The following is a 20,198-nucleotide window of genomic DNA, read 5'->3' as shown; positions in this document are numbered from 1 at the left end:
GGACATTGTTTCGTTCTGCTGTGCTTGGGGTCGCTATGAGTCGGTTCCGACTCGATGGCACCTGACAACAACAACACAGAGTTTCCAAGGAGCAGCTGGTGAGTTTGAACCACTGACCTTGTGGTTTAAACTGACCTTGAGGTCTAGTGCTGATCCTACAGTGCCACACCAGGACTCCTGTATGTCAATAGAAGCCTAAAATACATCCCGAAGCCTAGGGTATATTTTAAGCCTTAGTTTATGCAGTGACTGATTTTTGCTCTCAATTTCCTGGGACCAGCCTCTTTTCCAGTTCTGAAAACACATTTTACATGTTTCCCTCCTTACATTTATAACCTGTTACGTTATTTTTTTTTTTTCATGTGTATGTTAGCAAAGAGACTGCAGGATACCAGGACCTGCGTCATAATTTCTCCCCAGACCCAGCCCAACACAGCGCACAGTAGGTGCTCAGTAAATGTTCTAGAGTGGTTAAGTTGACCATCCCTTTCCAGTTTTGCCAGTACCAGCCCCTGTTAGCTCAGGCCTCAGGACACTAGGAAGGTGTCCCAGACACCCCCAGGCTCAAGTAAGGCAGACTCACATCCAGAAAGAAAAGCACTCTTGAAAGATGGCAGAGAATAGGCAGTCAGTGAATTGGGGAAGGCTCAGTAGATTAGCATGAATAGACAAAGCAAATTTCCTTTTCCAAGGGGTGGGGAGGTTTACTATGAACAGAGCCTGCAAACTGGGTGGCCCATAGGCCAAATACAGCCCACCCATGTGTATTATTCATCTTGTAACTTCGATTAGTTATCATTTCAATTAGCGATTTTAACTAGCTGCTATGTTTTAGAAAATGAGAAGTTTCACTTTAAGAATCTGCATTTCTGTAAACCATCCCAGGAAGACAGGTCCGTTTTTTTTAAAGTCTTCACAAACCCCACCAACTCACCCACCTCTCAAACTATGTCCTAGCCAGTATTTGTTCTTGGGAACCCCAGCTATGGACAGGGCTGCAGGGGCTAGGCTGTTCCCAAACCCTCCCCGGTTTCCAAGAGCCCGAGGGTACTCACCAGCGCTCAAAGTCGTGAACTCCAAGAAGCGGTATTCATAGGACACGTCGGTCTTGGTTTCCACCTGAGGCCTTTTCAAAGTTGAATAAATATTCCCAGGCCGTTTTTCATCGCGTTTCTCTAATTTGTTCAATCCACAACCCATTTCAGCAGCTGTAGCAAAAAGTGGGGGGAAAAAAAAACCGGAAGTGGGAGGGGAATGTATGATTTTGTTTTTTAACTGAGATTTTGTTTTTAAACTTCATAGTATATATAAAAGATTCTCTGACATTTCTGAAGATCCCAGTCTTTATGAAATCTCGAGTATAATGTATTATCTGACAAAAAACCTGAACAACTCTGCTAGCTCAGTACCCAGTTTGACTTCTCGTTCTGTGAAGATGTCACAACCAGCCATCCTGTGATTTTTAAACACCAAGAGCATACTGTTTAATAGATTTCTTTCGCGTCTCTGAGGAAAACAATACTTCAGAGTGTCTCAGTTTCACTGTAATCTGTGTGCACGATTAAAAAACGGGATCTATGAAGCAATACTGTGCATTATAGTGTCAGCCCATTTTGGGGGAAAAAAAATACAAAACAAAACAACAGATATGTCACCTTCTCTGTGGTTGCTAAGAGAGAATATTAAGTTGTTGTGATAATTTACAAACTCCAAAGTCCTTTCTACCCTCAACAGTAATTATTTAGACAGGAATTCATATTCATTAAACATCTCTAAAAGTAGATGGCGGCTTTATAAAAAGTCCCCTTTCATTCTTTTTGAAACTAAACTATGGGAAATAATAGTTCTTCCACGCTCTTCAAGAGTCATTTTAGACCAAAATGAAAACTGGCTGAACACTAATAGCAGGGCCAGAGAAATTGGAAGCAGAAATCAACGTGTGTTAGCTCAAAGATTTGTAACTAGAGTTTGAAAAGAAAATGGAGAAATGTTCAAATAATGTGCATGCTAGGGTGGACTGAGCTTCCAGTCATTCAAGGGATTAAAAACAGTGAAGGTTCTTTGTTTATTTAGGCAGAATGTTATTCGTGAAATGACTTTTTCTCCACTCCCCAGACTTTAGCACAAAAGGAGATATTTTCCTTGTGTCCACTGAGAATGACCAATATTTCCCTCCTCTCAAGGGTGCAAGTGCTGCCATCAGAACATATTTCACAAAAATATTAACGGGCCAAGAATATCACAAACAGAAACGCGGTGACCGCTTCCTTTAGAGATAAGGATTTCCCTTTGCTCAATCCATTCACAAGGCCCTCAGCTTCCTAAGGCAATTTGGCAGGCTCCAGAAAAACAAACTGAACCTCAAAAAAGCTGTGCATGGGGGGGGGGGGGGGGGGGCAGCTTAAGTGGTGCAGCAGCACTAGGCTATACTTTTAAATAACTTTTTAAAAAGTCGAAAGAATGGATGAGAACAGGAAGGCTTACGCATGCCTTAATAAGGGAACATTAGTGTCCACAGGGCTAGAGCAAGCATGATTTATGTGCAATCTGCATGAACTGATTACTTGTAAAATACTCTGTAGTTCTGCTGATAAAATAGCTGATATGTACAGAGCCTGCATATTCAACTGCTAGGTAAGTATGTGCTGGGACAAAGTGTAAGGGAAGCAGACCAGGAGGCTCCTAAGTGCTGGAGAACAGGGAGCCCTGGCAAGATGAGCATACTAACACGAGAGCAGAACTGGACATAGCCCAAGACCCAGCAAGTCACTCCTCCTGCAGACTGACTGCATGCCTACTACTCAAATCACCACCATGGATTCAAACAGTGTGGTCTTTGTGCACAGGGAGCTTAGCCTGGTGGGGGAGACCAGACAGTCACCTTATAATACAAGATGGAAAAATGGCAAGGGATGTAAAGGAGGCATTTGAAACCAACGCTGATGGACAGATATGAGGTGAGAATATGGAGAGAAAGAAGAAGAGGACAGCAAGAGCAAAGGCATGGAGGCAGAAAAGTACAATGTGTGAAAAGGAAGAGCAGCCAGTTCAGTGACACCTAATGTAAACCAGGTTACTTAATTTATGTGTGGATTGATGGTTGGATCAGTTTTGATTATTTGACAGTTGCATGAGAGATCGCTTTTTTTTTTTTTTCTATCTTTGTCTGCATAAGCTGGGTGTGGCCATCCCTGCATCCAGGTGTACGGGTCTCCCCAGCATCAAGGTGCCAAGAAAAACCTTCTAAGAGATCTTCAAAAGTAGAGGGAAGAAAGAAGGTCTTCCCCATTCCTAGGGCAAGACAGCAGGAAAGTCGCCAAAACACACATACAATTCTCTATCAGAAATTGGCTCAAAGTAATTAGGAACTGAATATTTACTTTGGAGGAAAATAACATAAACAGGAGGTGGTTCTGAGCCCTGAACTGTGAGGAAACAATGATAGAGACTGAAAATGATTAAGGAATAAAGATCTCTTAGCTGGTGATGTTCTGGAAAACTAATTGTTTCTGATCAAACCTAGAGTGGAGCGAATCTTACATGCATGATGGAACAGCTTCACGCAGGAGTATCTGACTGTCAGTCACAAAGGGCAGTGACTTACGTTCCAAATTCATTCATTCATTCATTCATTCAACACACATTTATTTACCAACGTCTGCTTTGCCATTTGAGCTCTGTTATACACACATGAAGACATAAGAAAGGAATGGAAATGGAAGACCAAAGAACTGATGCATTAGAATTGTTGTATTGGTGAAGAGTAATGACTATCTGAAGAACAAAGTAATCAATATTAGAAGAAATACAATCAGAATGCTCCTTAGGAGCGAGGTTAACTAGACTTCATCTCACTTACTAGAAAAGGACGTCATGTTTGGCAAAGTTAAAGGGTTCGCAAAACTGAGGGAAACCCTCAATGAGATGGCTGACACCATAGCCACAACAAAGGATTCAAACATAAGCAGTGATTAGGAAAATGGCCCAGAATCAGGCTGCATTCCCTTCTGTTATATACAAGGTTACCATGAGTCACAGCTGACTCGACAGCAACTAACAACAGTTACAGTTTTCATCACGGCCTCCATCAGGTACAAAAGACACAAAACGTAGGTACACACCGGCAAAAGGAGAAGAAAGACAATGAACACAGAGCACAATGGGGCTGGTTGTTCTAGAAGTTTGAACTGAGTGCCATGGTGTTCAGATAAAGTCACTGCTATACATACCACCTAACACAACACTACAGACTCAGCTCCAGAAGAAGTTGGCCACCAATGATACATGCTGTCCTGTGTCATTTGAAATGTCAGAATAAAAAAATTTTTTTTAAGGATTCCTAATTTATTCCTGAAATGCTTCCTGAGACATACATAAAACAGGGGACAACCACTTCCTTAAAAGATAAGTTTTCAGCTGTGTTATTATTAGGTGGCATCTAGTCAGTTCCAACTCAAAATGATCCCAAGTACAACAAAATGAAATGCTTCCCGGTCGGTTCTGCACCACCCTCACAATCCTTGCTGTTTGAGCCCATTGTTGCAGCCGCTGTGTTAATCCATCCCAGTGAGCTTCTTCCTTTTTTTTGTTGACCTTCCACTTTACCAAGCATGATGCCCTTCTCCAGGGACTAGTCCCACTTGATCCCATGTCCAAATCCCACAAGACAAAGTTTCTCAATTCTTGCTTCTACAGAGCATTCTAGCTATACTTCTTCGAAGACAGATTTGTTCATTATTTTGGTAGTTGTTGTTGTTAAGTGCTGTCGAGTCGATGCCGACCCATAGCGACCCTGCATAGGGTTTTAGTCTATGGTATATTCCGTATTCTTCACCAACACCATATCTCAAATGTATCATATATTCTCAGTTCTTCTATGGTATTCTTTATTCATAGTCTAGCTTTCGGATGCTTATGACGTAACTGAAAATATCATGGCTTGGGTCAGGCACACCTTAGTCCCAAAGTGACATCTGTTTTTGAACACTTTAAAGAAGTCTTTTGCATAAGATTTGCCCAGTGCAATACATCCTTTGATTTCTTGATTGCTGCTCTTATTTTTATGGACATTGATTGTGGATCCAAATACATTAAATCCATGACAACTTCTATCTTTGCTCTGTTTATTATGATGCTGCTTACTGATTTGGTCGTGAGGGTTTTTGTGTTTCTTTATGTTGAGGTGTAATCATCACTGACCTTCATCAATAAGTTCTTTGAGCCCTCTTGGCTTTCAGAAAGCAAGGGTTGTGTTATCTGCAAATGACAGGTTGTTAATGAGTTGCCCTCCAATCCTGATGCTTTCTTCATATAGTCCAGCTTCTCAGATTATTTGCACAGTATACAGATTGAGCACATATGTTGAAAGGATACAACCCTGCACACACCTTTCCTGATTTCAAACATACAATATTCCATTGTTCTGTCTGAATGACTGACTCTTGGTCATGGTTCTGGTTGATTCCAATAAGGTGTTCTGGAAATCCCATTCTTCATAATATTATCCATAATTTGTTTTGATCCACACAGTTGAATTGTCTTTGCATAGTTGATAAAACACAGGTAACCATTTTTATGGTATTCTCTGCTTTCAAACAAGATCCATCCAACATCAACAATGATATCCCTTATTTCACATCCTCTTTTAGATCTGACTTGAATTTCTGATAGTTACTTGTGTAAGTACTGCAATCTCAGCTTACAGGTTCATTTTTACTATTAGCTAGAATGCACACATTTAAATAATGGGGGCAATAAATGTAGTTAAATTTTCAAATACAAATTAGTTTCATTAAGAGTGAGCCCTCATTTACCACACTTGCCGCTAATCTGAGACAGACCGTAAAGCTAATTTTAACAAATGCCAACAGCTCATGACAAGCAACCAGAAATGGGGCAATTATATGCAATGATGTCGGATCAGCTGGAAAACTCATTTTTTATTTCTACACTCAAATTCCATACTTGAAGACTCAAGCATGTTTATTACATCATTCAGTCACCCAAAGTAAGAACTGATGATCCAAATTAAGAAGTCTACATGATAATGACAATGTTCTCAACTCAGAATTGTAATGGAAAATGGAAAATTCAGTCAACTCTTCAGATAGTCTCAAGTTTTGATATCATGTAAACAGTCTAACACGGAAACCCAAAGATAGATAAAATTTATGTTTTGAAAATGATTCTGATTCAATGCCAAAATATTTATAGATTGTCCTTTCCACAACCTATATAAGAAGTATTATTATATGTTGTCACTTGTTTAAAAGGTTATGAGTGCATTGTTGTTGTTCTTGTTAAATGCCGTCTAGTCAGTTTCGACCCATAGTGACCCTGTATAGGGTTTGCGAGGAGCGGCTGGTGAATTTGAACTGCCAACGTTGCCATTCAAACTGACTTTGCAGTCCACTGCATTGTTGTTCTTGTTGTTGTTAGGTGCCATCGAGTCAGTACTGACTCATAGCTACCCTATGTACAACAGAATGAAATGTTACCCAGTCCTGGGCCAACCTCACTATTGTTGCCACGCTTGAGCCCATTGATGCTGCCCCAAATATACTCATGGTTAAGCATTCAACTTCATCCAAAAGAATGGCTGTTTGAACCCACCCAGAGATGCCTTGGAAGACAGGTCTGGTGACCTGCTTCTGAAAGGTCGCAGCCTTGAAAACCCTGTGGAACAGTCCTACTGTGTACATGTGGCGTCACCAGGAATTGGAAGCAATTTGATAGCAACTACCAATGACAACCACAATAGTGCATTTGTACATTAATTCCACTTTACAAAATCTGGGAGACCATAGTTCACAATGTTAACAGAACTTTCCTCTGGGTCATGAGATTATAGGTGGGATTTTCTTTATGATTTTCCATATATTCCAGTTTTCTGCCCTAAGTATGTATTATTTTTTTGGTTAATAAAATATAAAGGTTACGAAAGCCAGCATCTAGCAGGGCTTCCTGTTATCAGTGCCCCAGAGGTACCTCAGATCAAAGATCTGGCTCACTACTTCCCACAGGTTACAGCCATTGAAAACCCGATGGAGCATAGTTTCACTCTGACACACATGGGGTCACCATGAGATAGAATCGACTCAACAGCAACTAGCTTGCTTTGGGTGTTTCTCACTGAATAGGAATAGGGCTAACCTGTGGAGAAGTCCCCGTGACAAGGAACAGAAAGCATTAACTTGCCACACTTAATGGAAGGGGATTCTTACGCACCAGAATAGTCTCCCGCTTGGCACTGAACTGCTACCCACAAGGTTGCTGGTTCAAACCCACCAGCTGCTCCATGGAAACCCCATACAAGGTCACCGTGAGTCAGAACTGACTCATGGCATTTAACAATAACGACAAGAAGACTTTTGGGGGGAAAGCATTGACTTTGTAGTATAAGCACTAGGCTGCAAACCACAAGCTTGGCAGTTCGAACCCACCAGTTACTCTGTGGGAGAAAGATGACGCTTTCTGCTCCTACAAAGATTTGCAGGCTAGGAAATCCTACACAGGGTTCCTATGAGTCGGAAGTGACTCGGCATCACTTAACAATAGCATTTTTTGGATTCAGCTCCTGAGCCTTTCTTTCCATCCCTTCCTTCTAACCCTGCTTTTACTCTTTGACAATCTACACATAAAATCATTGCCATTACGTTGATTCCGACTCATAGCAACAACCCTATATAGGGTTTCCGCGACTAAGTCTTTTTTGGTAGCAGACAGCTTTACCTTTCAGCCATGTAGCAGCTGGTGGGTTTCAATAGCCAACCTTTTGGCTAGCAGCCCATTGCTTAACCCACAGTACCACAACCAGCGCATGTAACACCCAGAAAAAGAAACAGCAGAAGTTCTCAAAATTTCTCAGCTCTTGGCAAACTTAGTTCCTTGGTGAGTTTTTCAAGGCACTCCCAGGCCCAAAGAAAGATCTAACAATTACACTTCTTAAGTAATTATGTCCAAATAACTTAATAGTAAATTGGTGGTGGTATGCTGTGGAGTTGGTTCCGATTTAGCGACTCTGTACAAGGTTTCCGAGGCTGTAAATCTTTATGGGAACAGAAAGCTTCACCTTTCTCCTGTGGAACACCTGCTCGTTTCATACTGCTAACCTTGAGGTTAGCAGCCCAACTCATAACCACTACGCTACCAGAGCTCCTTACTAAACAACTGTGGTTATTTAAGAATGAAAGAAAAAGAATTTTTCTTTTATAACTGAAATTATACCTTTGTAATTTAGTAAATTCTGAAAAAGTAATGCACATAAACTGAAAGAAAAATTATTTTTCTTTTATTCTTAAATAATCACAATTGCTTACTAACAGGATGTATAGACCTACTAGACATGCCACTGCTTCTCAAACCCTGGAAGCCAATTGGACACCAACACTCATTTCCTGTTTCACAGTGATTTCTACAGCAAACCCACTAAACCCATCTTCACAAAGGTCATCAAAAGGAACGAAGGGCAGTGTTAATTCTGATACCGTGTACTACCTCAAGCTAGTAGTTCATATGGTAGCCAACAGATGTCAAGTATGACCAAGTTTCCCACAAAAATGTAAAATAGTTCTCCACACCTCCTAAGCGTGCTGCAGTGTCCTTGGTGTACTGTGGCAAAGTTTGGAAAACAGCCATATTGCTCTTTTTTTTTTTTAAGTTTTTATTGTATGTTGAGTGATAGTTTACATGGGAAACATCAGTTCATTTCATTGCAATAATTACAATCCCCTGCATGCTTCATCATTCAGCAGTATATTCTTCTATTCTAGTCCATTGTTTTTTTCTGGTTTTGGATGTGCACCAAAACACTCTGGACTATACATACAATCACTCAAACAGCCAAAGGGCACACCCTGCCCCCCAGCCACCAGCACACATCCCCTCTCCCTCCATGAGTCTAGAGTCCTCAGCTGCTCCATCTCTCCATATTACCACCTCTGCCTCCATCTCTGGCATCACCGCTTCTCTGGGTAGGGTCCCACACTCCGCTCCCACTCGTCTCCCTTGATAGTACCATGGTCCTCTGTTCCAGGACTGTAAGATCGACCACTAATTCTATCATCTCATATTGTCCTAACTTTACCTGCCCTAGGCAGAAACTTCCTCAATCTCCCTCCCAATCTGTCTACTCTTCAGCTCCCTGAAGACCAACAAGGGGGCTTTAAAAAGTTCAAGAAAAAATGGAATTGAAAGTTGATCGAAATTTTTCATCAACTGTTTGAAGTTCCTTCTTATTTTAGCATCTTCACCTGGAGCTTTACCCAGCATTTCTGGGAGAACTCCTAGTGTGGTGCTGGAGGATCAGCACTGGACTGCAAACTACAAATTCAAACCCACCAGCTACTCCTCCAGAAACCATATACAGTGTCATTATGAGTAGGAACTGAGTAGACAGCACTCAACAACACATCAATGCTCCAAATAGAGTTCAGCATCTTGTCCAGAGCCAGTTCTTCCTCCTGTTTCTTGTTTCTATTGGGAGTATCATTGCCCTCATCCAAGCTGAAGTACGTTTACCTGCTTCTGCCACGAGCCTCACTAGAACTACCATCTGCTGCTGAATGTTGATGGATGTTTCCAATTCCTCCATTTCATTCTCTGTGTCATGCTACTATCTCAGGACTTTCAGAAAGTATCCCCATATCTGACTTCCCCTGGTCTCTTTCCCATCTAACCCAACAAATTCCTGCTATTGCTCCTGTCCTATTAACCATTCTGCACAACACCAGTGGCTCAAACGTATAACTCATATCCACTGTCCAGCTTAGAGTCCTTAACCTCAGTCTCACCCCAACCTCCCTTCCATTGTCTCCTTCACGTGTCCTCAAGTAAGGGCAGACCAAGCCATTGTTACACTTCATATGAGCTCACAACTCTCCCAACACTATTCCCTCATCTTCGCTGGAACTTCCAACGATCCTTTTCATTCCATTTGGACACTCCTTCAAAGCTGACCTCTTATAAGACTGCCTCCTAAGCCATTTATTCATTCAATATGTTGTTGTTGTTAAGTGCCTCCAAGTCGGTTCCGACCCATAGCGGCCCTATATAGGGTTTCCAAGGAGCAGCTGGTGAGCTTAAACGGCTGACCTTGCAGTTCAAAGGGCTTTGCAATCTGGTGCCTTAACCCACAGTGCCACAGTGGGCTTCAAAAAGCTCCTGGAAAATGGAATTTAAAGTTAGTGGAAGTTTTTTTAAACTTTTTGAAACCTTCTTGTACTTACGGAGCACCTACATACATAGGAGTCCTGGTGTGGCACTGTGGGCTAATGCGTCAGACTGCAAAGTCATTTGAACTGCAAAATCAGGGGTTCAAGTTCACCAGCCACTCCTTGGAAACCTTATACAGGTTTGCTATAGGTCGGAATCGACTCAACAGCACTTAACAACAACAACAACACACACAGGACACAGTTCTTAATGAAACAAAAGAAAAATGGGAAAAGAGCCATCTTGCCCTCATGAACTTTATATCCAGGAGCAAAGAAACAGAAAACAGACAAATAAATAATAAACAGAATTCAGTTTTGAAAGAAAAATAAGGCAGACAAGAGAGGAAGCACGGCAGAGGAGGTCTATGTAAAATAATAGGGTGGTCAGGGAAGGTCTCACCCAGAAGGTGACATTTAAGCAAATTCCTAAAGAGGGTGATGGATCAAGACTTACTGATTGGGGGTGGGGGTAGGGAAATGACTGGTGTGCCAGTAAGGGTACAGCAAGTGCAAACCAGTGGGATTCCATTCCAGGACTTGCGATGAGCCCCGCATGGTAAAATGAGGCTACGTAACACATAGAGTCCGAAAGCCATGGGGAGACAGATGATGCGGGGCTTGCAGGGTATTGTAAGGCCTTTGGCTTTACCCTGAGTGATAAAGGAGCCTCTGCAGGGTGCCAAGCAGAGGGGCCACATGAGTCATGATGGCAGATCGTGGAAGCTAAATGTAGGGGAAGTCAAATTCTGGGCATGTTTTGAAAGCAGTAGACAGGATTTATTGATAGTTTGAAAATGTTGTTGCTGATTCTGACTCATAGTGACTCCATGTGACCGAGCAGAACTGTCCCAAAGAATTTTCTAGGCTGTGTGATCTTTACGGGAGCAGATCACATCGCAGATCATCAACCTTTCTATCAGTAGCCCAGCATTTAACTGTTCCACTACCAGGAAATGGAGGATGGGAAAAGTGTGGTGGGCATCCAAGATCCCTTTAGGGTTCGTCAACTAGCTTCTGAGACAAGAAAGGTTGTGGACATAGGCAAGTGCAGGCAAGGCCAGGAATTTGTCTTTAGGCATATGGAATTAGACATTCGAGTGGAGTTGTGGGGTGGGCACTTGGATGGTACTCGTCTTCCTTCTGAATGCACAACAGGTATCAATTCCATCCAAGCCTTTCAGGAATAAGAAAGATAGTCAGTATCTGGCAAAGGGTGGGAAAGGACATTTGGAATATCTGCCTGATGCTCAGGGGTTAGGTGCATGAATTCTGCACTGGGCTGCCTGAGTTCAAGTCCTGGTGTCCACACTTTTAGCTGTATGACCTCAGACAAGACACTTAACCTTAGCTGTATACTGGTGATACCTGCAGATCTATTTGTAGAGTGAGGATACAGTGCTTCTAAGCTCAGGATACAGAAAAGCATACAAATGACACTAATACTATTATTAGTATTACTTGCTATCCATTGTAAAGATTCCTTTTAACCTGCTCTGAGCAACAGCTCTGGTAGCGTAGTGGTTACGACTCGGGCTGTGAACCGCAAGGTCAGCAGTTCGAAACTACCAGCTGCTCCGCGGGAGAAAGAGGAGGCTTTCTACTCCCGTAAAGATTTACACCCTCGGAAACCCTGTACAGGGTCGCTATGAGTCGGTTCCGACTCCACGGCACATAACAACAACAACAACGAGCAACAGCCATAATTACACCACATTGAAAAGGAAGCTTCTAAGGGGCCCTGAGACATGACAAAGATCCCCAAAGACCTCTCTAAGTAACAAGTGTTTCAATGAACAGTCCTATTTTACATACTTCACGTTTCAGAACTTTAATGGTGGTGAAAGATTATGTTAACCAAACCTTTTGCAACCTTAGGCCTATCACAAATTTCTCCCAAACTGAGAGGTATGGGGGCTACTCCTTAAAACTTGAGGAATGCCTCAGAACAGAGGGAGAAACAAAAACAAAAAACAGTGAGTTTCAAAAAAATACACAAAACTAGAAGCTGATAATCTTCTGCAAGAAAAAATTCTGACCGTCAAGAGGGTTTGTCTATGGAACAACAACAAAAACATTTTAGGAGTAAAAGCTATGGAAAGTTGTCAGTAAGATACAAGTGACTTCCTCAGCTGAAAAGGTTGAAAATCTCCAACAGAGGATCATAAAGTAACAAAAGAGTTGGTAGGTATCAAACACATTGAACAAACCATTCTTTAAGTTGATTTTCTACTCCGTTGGCCTTAAGTCCCACTGACACTTAAGGGCTGGTTTCTCTCCTTTGAGCCTGATTCTGGAATCATGGACATCACAGGAGGGGAGAGCCGTGGGACCATCCCTCCATCGGTGTGTTCAAGTGCGACACTGAAGCCACTAGTTCTCCCCATCATTTCCTGTACCATGGGGCACGCCAGATACAGCAAGACCCCAAAGTGAAGCCTTCAAGTACCCAAATGGTGTCTCCTCCATCTTAGTCTTGGCAGGTAACCCTCAACTGTAGAGTGTGACCTGATTTATAGTTCTTTGGTTCTGGCCCACTGAGAAGAATTTTTCTTCCTGAATTTAGCCTAGGTAGGGAGTAAGTCACACACATGCATATTTAAAAGCTGAATACAATTCTTATTTGGAGAGCAAAGAACTAGCAGGGTTCAAGCAGTGGCCATTGCTTGCCTGCTGTACTGATCTTTTATGAGAAAGTATCTTGGTAAAAATATGCAGTGATAATAACAAAAGCCTCTCTAGGGGCCCAGGAGAAAAATGAAACTCAAATTTATGTTAAAAACTGAATGTGAACAAGACGAAAGATCACACACACACAAAGTCTTTAAAAGGTAAACATAAAAGAGATATATAACTACATTTATCTTTTTGTCTGTGAAAAATAGCCTAAAACTTTAGCCAAGTGAGTTGCAAATATTTAAGCCAAAGGGAAAACAGGGAAATCCTAGTTTAGAGTAAGGAGCTCTGGTAGCGCAGTGGTTACAAGTTAGGCTGCTAACCTCAGGTCAGCCGTTTGAAACTACCAGCCAGTCTGCAGGAGAAAGATAAGGCTTTCTGCTCCCATAAAGGAACTCTGGTAGCGTAGTGGTTACGAATCGGGCTGCAAACCTTAAGGTCAGCGGTTCGAAACTACCAGCCGCTCCACGGGAGAAAGATGAGGCTTTCTACTCCCGTAAAGATTTACACCCTCGGAAACCCTGTACAGGGTCACTATGGGTCGGAACCGACTCGATGGCACTTAACAACAACAACAACAAAGGTTTATAGCCTCAGAAACCCTATGCAGGGTCACTATGAGTCTGAACTGAGTCCACAGCACACAACTACTACAATCATTATGTTGTTGTTGTTGTTAAGTGTCATCGAGTCAATTCCGACCCATAGCGACCCCATATAGGATTTGCGAGGAGCAGCTGGTATAGAGAACCATTATTCAACAGAGCTTTCAATGATGATAGAAATGTTCTACTTAGGCATTATTCAATATGGTAGCCACCAACCACATATGGCTCCAAAGCAATTGAAATATTACTAATGAGACTGAAGAATTATATGCTTAATTTTAATTAAGTAAATAGCCACACGTGCCTAATGGCTACCAGCTACCATATTGGACAAATCATTTGCACACACTCAAGCCAATCAGCCGACAATATCTTTCTTTTTCTACAACATTACAATACTAATGAAGCAATTGATTACTGCTGAAAGACTGGTGGTTCAAACCCACCCAAAGGCACCTCAGAAGATAAGCCTAGCAATCTGCTTCTGAAAGGTGTCAGCTTATGGACCAAAAATTGCTGACTCTAAACTTCCATTGTATTTATACTGCCCTTATTTTATTACAGATTTTACTGCTAATTTCTTAGGCTATGGTAAAAGTTGTTGCTAATGTTGTTGTTAGTTGCCATCTGTAAGAAAACCTGTAATAAAATAAAACCCTACTTTATGGAGTAGTTCTGCATACATGGGGTTGCTATAAGTTGACAACAACTAACAACAATAAAGCCATAATATCCTAAATTATATGGCATTAGGCAAATATTAAGGAGCTCTGGTAGCGTAGTGGTTACGAATCGGGCTACTAACCTCAAGGTCAGCAGTTCGAAACTACTTTGGGAGGACGATGAGGCTTTCTGCTCCCGTAAAAATTTACAGCCTCAGAAACCCTGTGCATGATCACTATGAGTTGGAACTGACTCCACGGTACTTAACAACAACAACAGGCAAATATGATGCACAAGACATCTTTAAAGTGTTCAAGAACAGAGATGTCAGTTTGAGGACTAAGGTGCACCTCATCCAAGTGTTGGTATTTTCAATAACCTCATAAGTATGTGAAAGCTGGATACCCTATACAGGGTTGCTGTGTGTCGGAACTGGCTCGATGGCTCTTAACAACAACACAAGAAGAATGGATGCATATGAGTTATGGTGTTGGAGGAGAAATATTAAAAGCATCATGGACTATCAAAAGAATAAACAAATCTGTTTTAGAAAAGTACAGCCAGAATACTCGTTAGAAGCAAGGATGGCCATACTTTGAACATACTCCCAGAAGGGACCAGTCCCTATGAGAAGGACAACATGTTTGGCAAAGTGGAGGGGAAGTGAAAGACAGGAACACCTCCAACAAGATGGATTGTCACATGGCAACAGCTATGGGCTTAAGCATAGAAATAATTGTGAAGTTGGTGTAGGACTGGGCAGGGTTTCATTCTGTTGTGCATAGGGTTTCTGTGAGTCGGTACCGACTAGACAGCACCTGACAACAACATCTTAAATTATCCCCCAAATCTGTACCTTGGTGTCAAATTCATCACGCTTAAAACAAAAGCCAAAAAGAAAAAAAAAAAACTTAGAAAGAATTTTATGTGCCATTTTTTTGCAGCTTTTTTCTGTTTAGCAAGTGTAAATTTCTATCCTACTTTAGCTTTGTGTATTTGCAAATCTGTGTTTGTGGATCAAATCTGGATTAACTAAACTAGAACATCATCATGGTCTCTTTCCCTAATGTATGGCAACACGAAAATGTAAACTTAGGACAAGTTACTTAACCTCTCTAATCTTGGTTTCCTTAAGACTTAAGTGCAAATAATAATAGTGCTTACCTCTCATGAGGAATAGATTCAGATAATGTATGTAAAGTGCCTAACAGAACCCACCAGTAAGCACTCAGCCAGTGGTAGCTATAATTATTATTTTGTTAATAACAGTGGCAAAAATCTGTAATAAAATAAGAATAGTATAAATACAATAGAAGTTTAATGTCAGCAAATTTTTCCATAAACCCAAACACTTTGAACCTGCTTCCTAGGTTATGGTAAAAGTTGTTGGTGCCATTGAGTTGATTTCAAATCAACTGTATAGGGTTTCCGAGGCTGTAAATCTTTATGAGAGCAGAAAACCTCATGTGTCTTCCACAGAGCCACTGGTGAGCTTGAGCCATCGATCTTGTGGTTTGCAGTCCATTGCTTATCTTACAGAATTACTGTTCTTTCCATAGTAAAAGTTGTTGTTACGTGCCGTCAAGTAGGTTCCAACTCATAGCAAACCTGAGCGGCTGGTGGTAAGCTTAAACCGCTGACCTTGAGATTCAAACGGACTTTACGGTCCAGCACATTATCCTGAAACGCCAGGACTCCATAGCAAAAGTAGGTCCTAATAATATACTCCTATGTCCTGGGCCCTGACACATCAGCACTACTTTCAACCTCCAAGAGGTAATATCCCAGCTAAGTACCGTGAGTCACAAGAATCATTCAACCAGTGTTGACTGTGGGCTCAGATGAGAGGAAGTCCCCAAGGGCAGTGGAATGTCCCTACACAGAAACAAGCATCCCCTGATACCTGCAAAGTCCACCCTGAGATCTGATGAGAATCAAAACTGCACCCTAGGTTCCCACTCATCCAAGTCACCTGGGGAACTGCTGCTGCCTCCCCCAGTTCCCAGCCTCTGTCTTCAAGCAACTGAGATACAAGGGGACCATTTGGTACAGATCCATTTCTTAGCCAGGACAATACCAAGGGTGTTGACAAGCACTCACTTTATAACAGGAAAACTGCTCTCTGACTCTTCAAAAAGCAAAAATCTGACCTTTTCACAACCCCTTTCAATAGCCAGCTGCCCAAACGGGTGAAATCCAAAGGGAATCTCCAGCAAGCTCACGTCAACCAGACCAATGTGCCAGAAATCCCCCTGGAGTTTCTAAGCAGAAGTTTAGTGGAATTGTATAGTGTTTGGAGTTATTTTTTCTAGTAAAAAATACTCAATCTTCTTTCATAACCCACGGTACATTCCCTTATGGAATTCCCTTCTCTGAAGATTTCTAAAAATAAAATATCCAGTCTCATCGGTCTGCAATAATTTAGTGCAAACCCATTTACTGGCAGAGTCAGGGATTTCTCACAGTCCCTCTGTCTATAAAAATAATGTGTTCCAGATTGTCTCAAGTGGTCCCAGTTTCTGGGTTCCTCAGAACCCAGAAGAATACTTGCCAAATCAGTTTACTGGCTTTGGGATAGAAAGACAGGATTATAGTACATACTTGCATTCTTTGCTGGTAGGAGTATATATAATACAAAAACACTGGGGAAAAGGGCTGGCAGTTTCTTATACCTACTCTATGACCCAGATATTCTAATCAGAGGAATTTACCTACAAGTAATGTGTGCTGTAGAATAGGCACTGGACTGATAACTACAAGGTCAGCCGTTCAAACCCACTAGCCTCTCCTCAGAAACACTCTACAGTGTCTCTATGAGTCAGAATTGACCCAATAGCACTTAACAACAATGAATAACAATAAATACGTTTACTAAAAAAACTAGTACAAAAAATGTTGGTAATACCCCTGCTTATAACAGTAAAAAAAACAAAACCCCAAAAACAATTAGTAATGACCTATGTCTCCAGCAATAGGAGAATAGAATATATAAACAAATTGTGGTATAATCATACTCTGGATATGACTCAGCAATTAAAAAAAGACCAAAGTACTGGTGTATTACAACATGGACAAATCTCACAAAAGAGTTCATACTGTAATTCTATTTATATAAAATTCAAGACCAAGCAAAACTAACCTATGGTGAGAAAAAATCAGTACAATGGTTGTCACTGGGAGGGAGAAGGCAGGTATTGACTGGGAATAGGCATGTGGGAACTTTCTGGGTGATGGTAATGTTCTATATCTTGATACGAACTGGGGTTACACAGGTGTATGCATCTGTCAAAACATTATGCAAATGGTACTCTGAAGATTTATGCATTTCACTATATGTATGTAAATTTTACCATTAAAAAAACCATGAACATATATAGAACACTAAATATTAAAATGTGTGCTGCTGAAATGCTTAGGAGTGACATACACCAATGTCAGTAATTTATTTTTAAAATGCATAAAACAATAAACTGAACTGATGGATGTATACATGGACAAATGTGTGATGAAGGCAATACAGCAAACCATTATTAGTGATAGATGCTAGGTAGCGAGTATTTACATGGTCACTGCACTTGCAATTTATCTACAAGTTTAAAATTTTTTCAGGGGAAAAAAAGAAGAAGAAATGCTATGATGTTGGAGGAGAAGAGACACAGTGCCTCCTCCTTCACCCAGTAAGTCAGAAACTTGGCAAAGCACCCAGGCCCACCAAGTCATGGGCTCACATAGCTTCAATTCTACTAAAAAGTGAAGACTGGAAGAAAACAAGTAGCTTTACAGGAACTCACATCACTCATGCCAAAGATTTTCTGCTTGTTTCCCTACAGACAAAGCAATTATTTGAATGTAAGCCAAAGATTCCTGCTCAAGAAGGAGAAAAAGAACTCACTGACTTGTATTCCCAGTTTATTCTGTTTGAATTCTTGCACTGAATCCATTAGTTAACTGCACATATTCCATTTCCATTTGCCCCATGTCCATGCAGCCAAAAAACAAACAAAGAAAAATCAACCAGGGAATACATAAACAAATGCTTCCAGAGGATGAAGTCCAAGCTCTGGGGCTTGAATTATGCAGGCGGCCAGAAACCCCACAGAAGGCAAAAGAGGATGCAGGGCTCAGTCTGAGGTTAAAGTGATTTCACTAAGGTTAGCACACACACGCACCAAAGAGCACCAAACAGCTTGTTGCTTAACTCCTCTATGTTCTCTATGGGATCTGGCGACATCTGGGGTCACTTGAACTTGGTAGGGAATTCAGCTGTACAAATTAGCAATCCTGGGGGGCAGGGGCTCGTGGAGCGCACAGCACACCATACCCACGGACCCAGAGGTCGCTGCATTACACCCTACTTCCTTCCTGGCAAGGCCTCACTTATCCTGAGATGACACACGGATGGCAGGGGCTGGAAGACGCCTAGTCTGACTCTAAGCCCAGCATCTGAAAACAGCTGTAACGATTACAAGGGTCTGTTGCTGAAAACACGGGCATTCACTCAAATACAGGCATTTGTGCCAGAATTAAAAGAAAAATACTTTTCGTTTGTTTTTAAACCCCTAAACAACTCACCAACACCATTCAGCGTCCCTGTGGGGCCACCAACAGCCACACAGCCCAGCCATGTGGGAGCAACACGAAGATGGCAGGGAGCACGCCTGGGTTCAACACCTTGGCTTCCACGCGGTTCTGCCTGCCAATGGCGGAGATACCCGAGGTGAAGGACATCAGCCTTGCCCTGAAAGGGGGGCCCCCGCGTGTGCGTGACAGCCGGACTGTCTGAACATACACCACCAAACTCCCGCCTAGATCCAGATCCACCTTGGAAATCCTTGAGCCTCTTGTGGTGGGTTAGGACATGAATAGAAAAACCCTTACAGAAGGGAGATCCCCGTTTTCCTACTGGCTTCTCTCCAAGATAGAAGTCTACACACTCTAGCGGCTACCTCCGAGCGCGCGTAACACTTTCCACCCACCCAGCACCCCTACTCGGAGAGCAAATCCCTCTCTCAGGGCGCATACTGAGGGCAATCAGATTTAACCTTTCCCCCACTCTCGCTCCCAGCCCCACGTCCTCCTCAAACCTGGGCTCCTTGGCCAACTCCCGCTCTCTCTCTGTGTAAGACCCAATGCAAGAGTGCACTGAACCCACCTGTAGCCTCAACCCCACCCCCACCCCACCCCCGCTTCCTTCCTAGGCACCCCAGAGCCAGCAGAACCCACGACAGACAGCTCTAGGGTGTCTCGCCCCAAAGCTCGCAAGGGATGATATTTCAAAAAAAAAGTTGTCCCAAGACGCCTGCACCCATTGGATAGGCCCCCACCCCATCCGACTCCTGTTGGGGACTCCGCTGGCAGTTCTGAGGAGAAGCACGCCTCATCCCTGGCAACCTGCAGGGTGGCGCCACAGGGGCCAAATGAAGAGGCCAGAGCCAGCCAACACACCAAGCCCTCAGGCCCCCACCATTCCCCTGCCCAAAACCTACCGTTCTGGGCTGGCAAAGGAGACCGCGCGGGCTCCCCGAGACAGGGTGTTCCGTCCCGGGAGGAAAGTTTGTGCCAAGCAAAGGAGGCAGCGTGGGGAGGGTGTGGACACCAGCGAGAGGAGATCCGGGGCGGTGGCGCGGCGTGTGCTTCTGTCTATCCAGCCCACAGTCAGTGCGTCCGTCCCTCCGCTGAGCTGGCTGCTGCCGCGCTTCTGCTCTCTGCGCCCTGAGTCCGGCGCGCTCCGGTTCCAGCCCCGACGCGCCCCCACCGCCGCCGCGCGTCCGCCGTCTACACTTCCTCTTCCTCTGAACTCATGTACAAAATATGCTGCGCTGCATCTTCGGGGGAAGCCGCGCGGCTCTTGACAGCCGCCTTGGGAGCAACGGGCCCGCCCCGCGCCCCTCTGCGCCCTCCGCTCCACGCTGCCGCCTCCATGCGGCCAGCGACCGGCGCGCCGCACACGCCACCCCTCCCCCGAGCGACCTTCGCCACCCCACGGGCCTGAAACTCACGGTCCCACCCTCTTGACCCCTCCTCACCAAGGTTGTGTGCA

General features: G+C 43.0%; 1 protein-coding gene across 1 annotated transcript in view; it reads right to left on the bottom strand.

The window, feature by feature from the left end:
* RFTN1 (raftlin, lipid raft linker 1) overlaps positions 1–19,738 on the bottom strand; it is a 307,136-nt gene extending 287,398 nt beyond the window's left edge. Inside the window, exons 1-3 of the mRNA XM_006846631.1 lie at positions 19,655–19,738; positions 7,203–7,218; positions 1,056–1,208 (exon numbers count right to left, since the gene is read on the bottom strand). Of these exons, the coding sequence (XP_006846694.1) occupies positions 1,056–1,200 (145 nt within the window). The 5' untranslated portion in view covers positions 1,201–1,208; positions 7,203–7,218; positions 19,655–19,738. The remainder of the gene's footprint in view (positions 1–1,055; positions 1,209–7,202; positions 7,219–19,654) is intronic.
* Between the last annotated feature and the right edge of the window lie 460 nt (positions 19,739–20,198).

The sequence above is a fragment of the Chrysochloris asiatica genome, unplaced genomic scaffold (genome assembly GCF_000296735.1).
Source record: "Chrysochloris asiatica unplaced genomic scaffold, ChrAsi1.0 scaffold00028, whole genome shotgun sequence".
Lineage (NCBI taxonomy): Eukaryota > Metazoa > Chordata > Mammalia > Afrosoricida > Chrysochloridae > Chrysochloris > Chrysochloris asiatica.
Note: the sequence above shows the minus strand (reverse complement) of the source record. Positions and strands in the feature narration are given on the sequence as shown.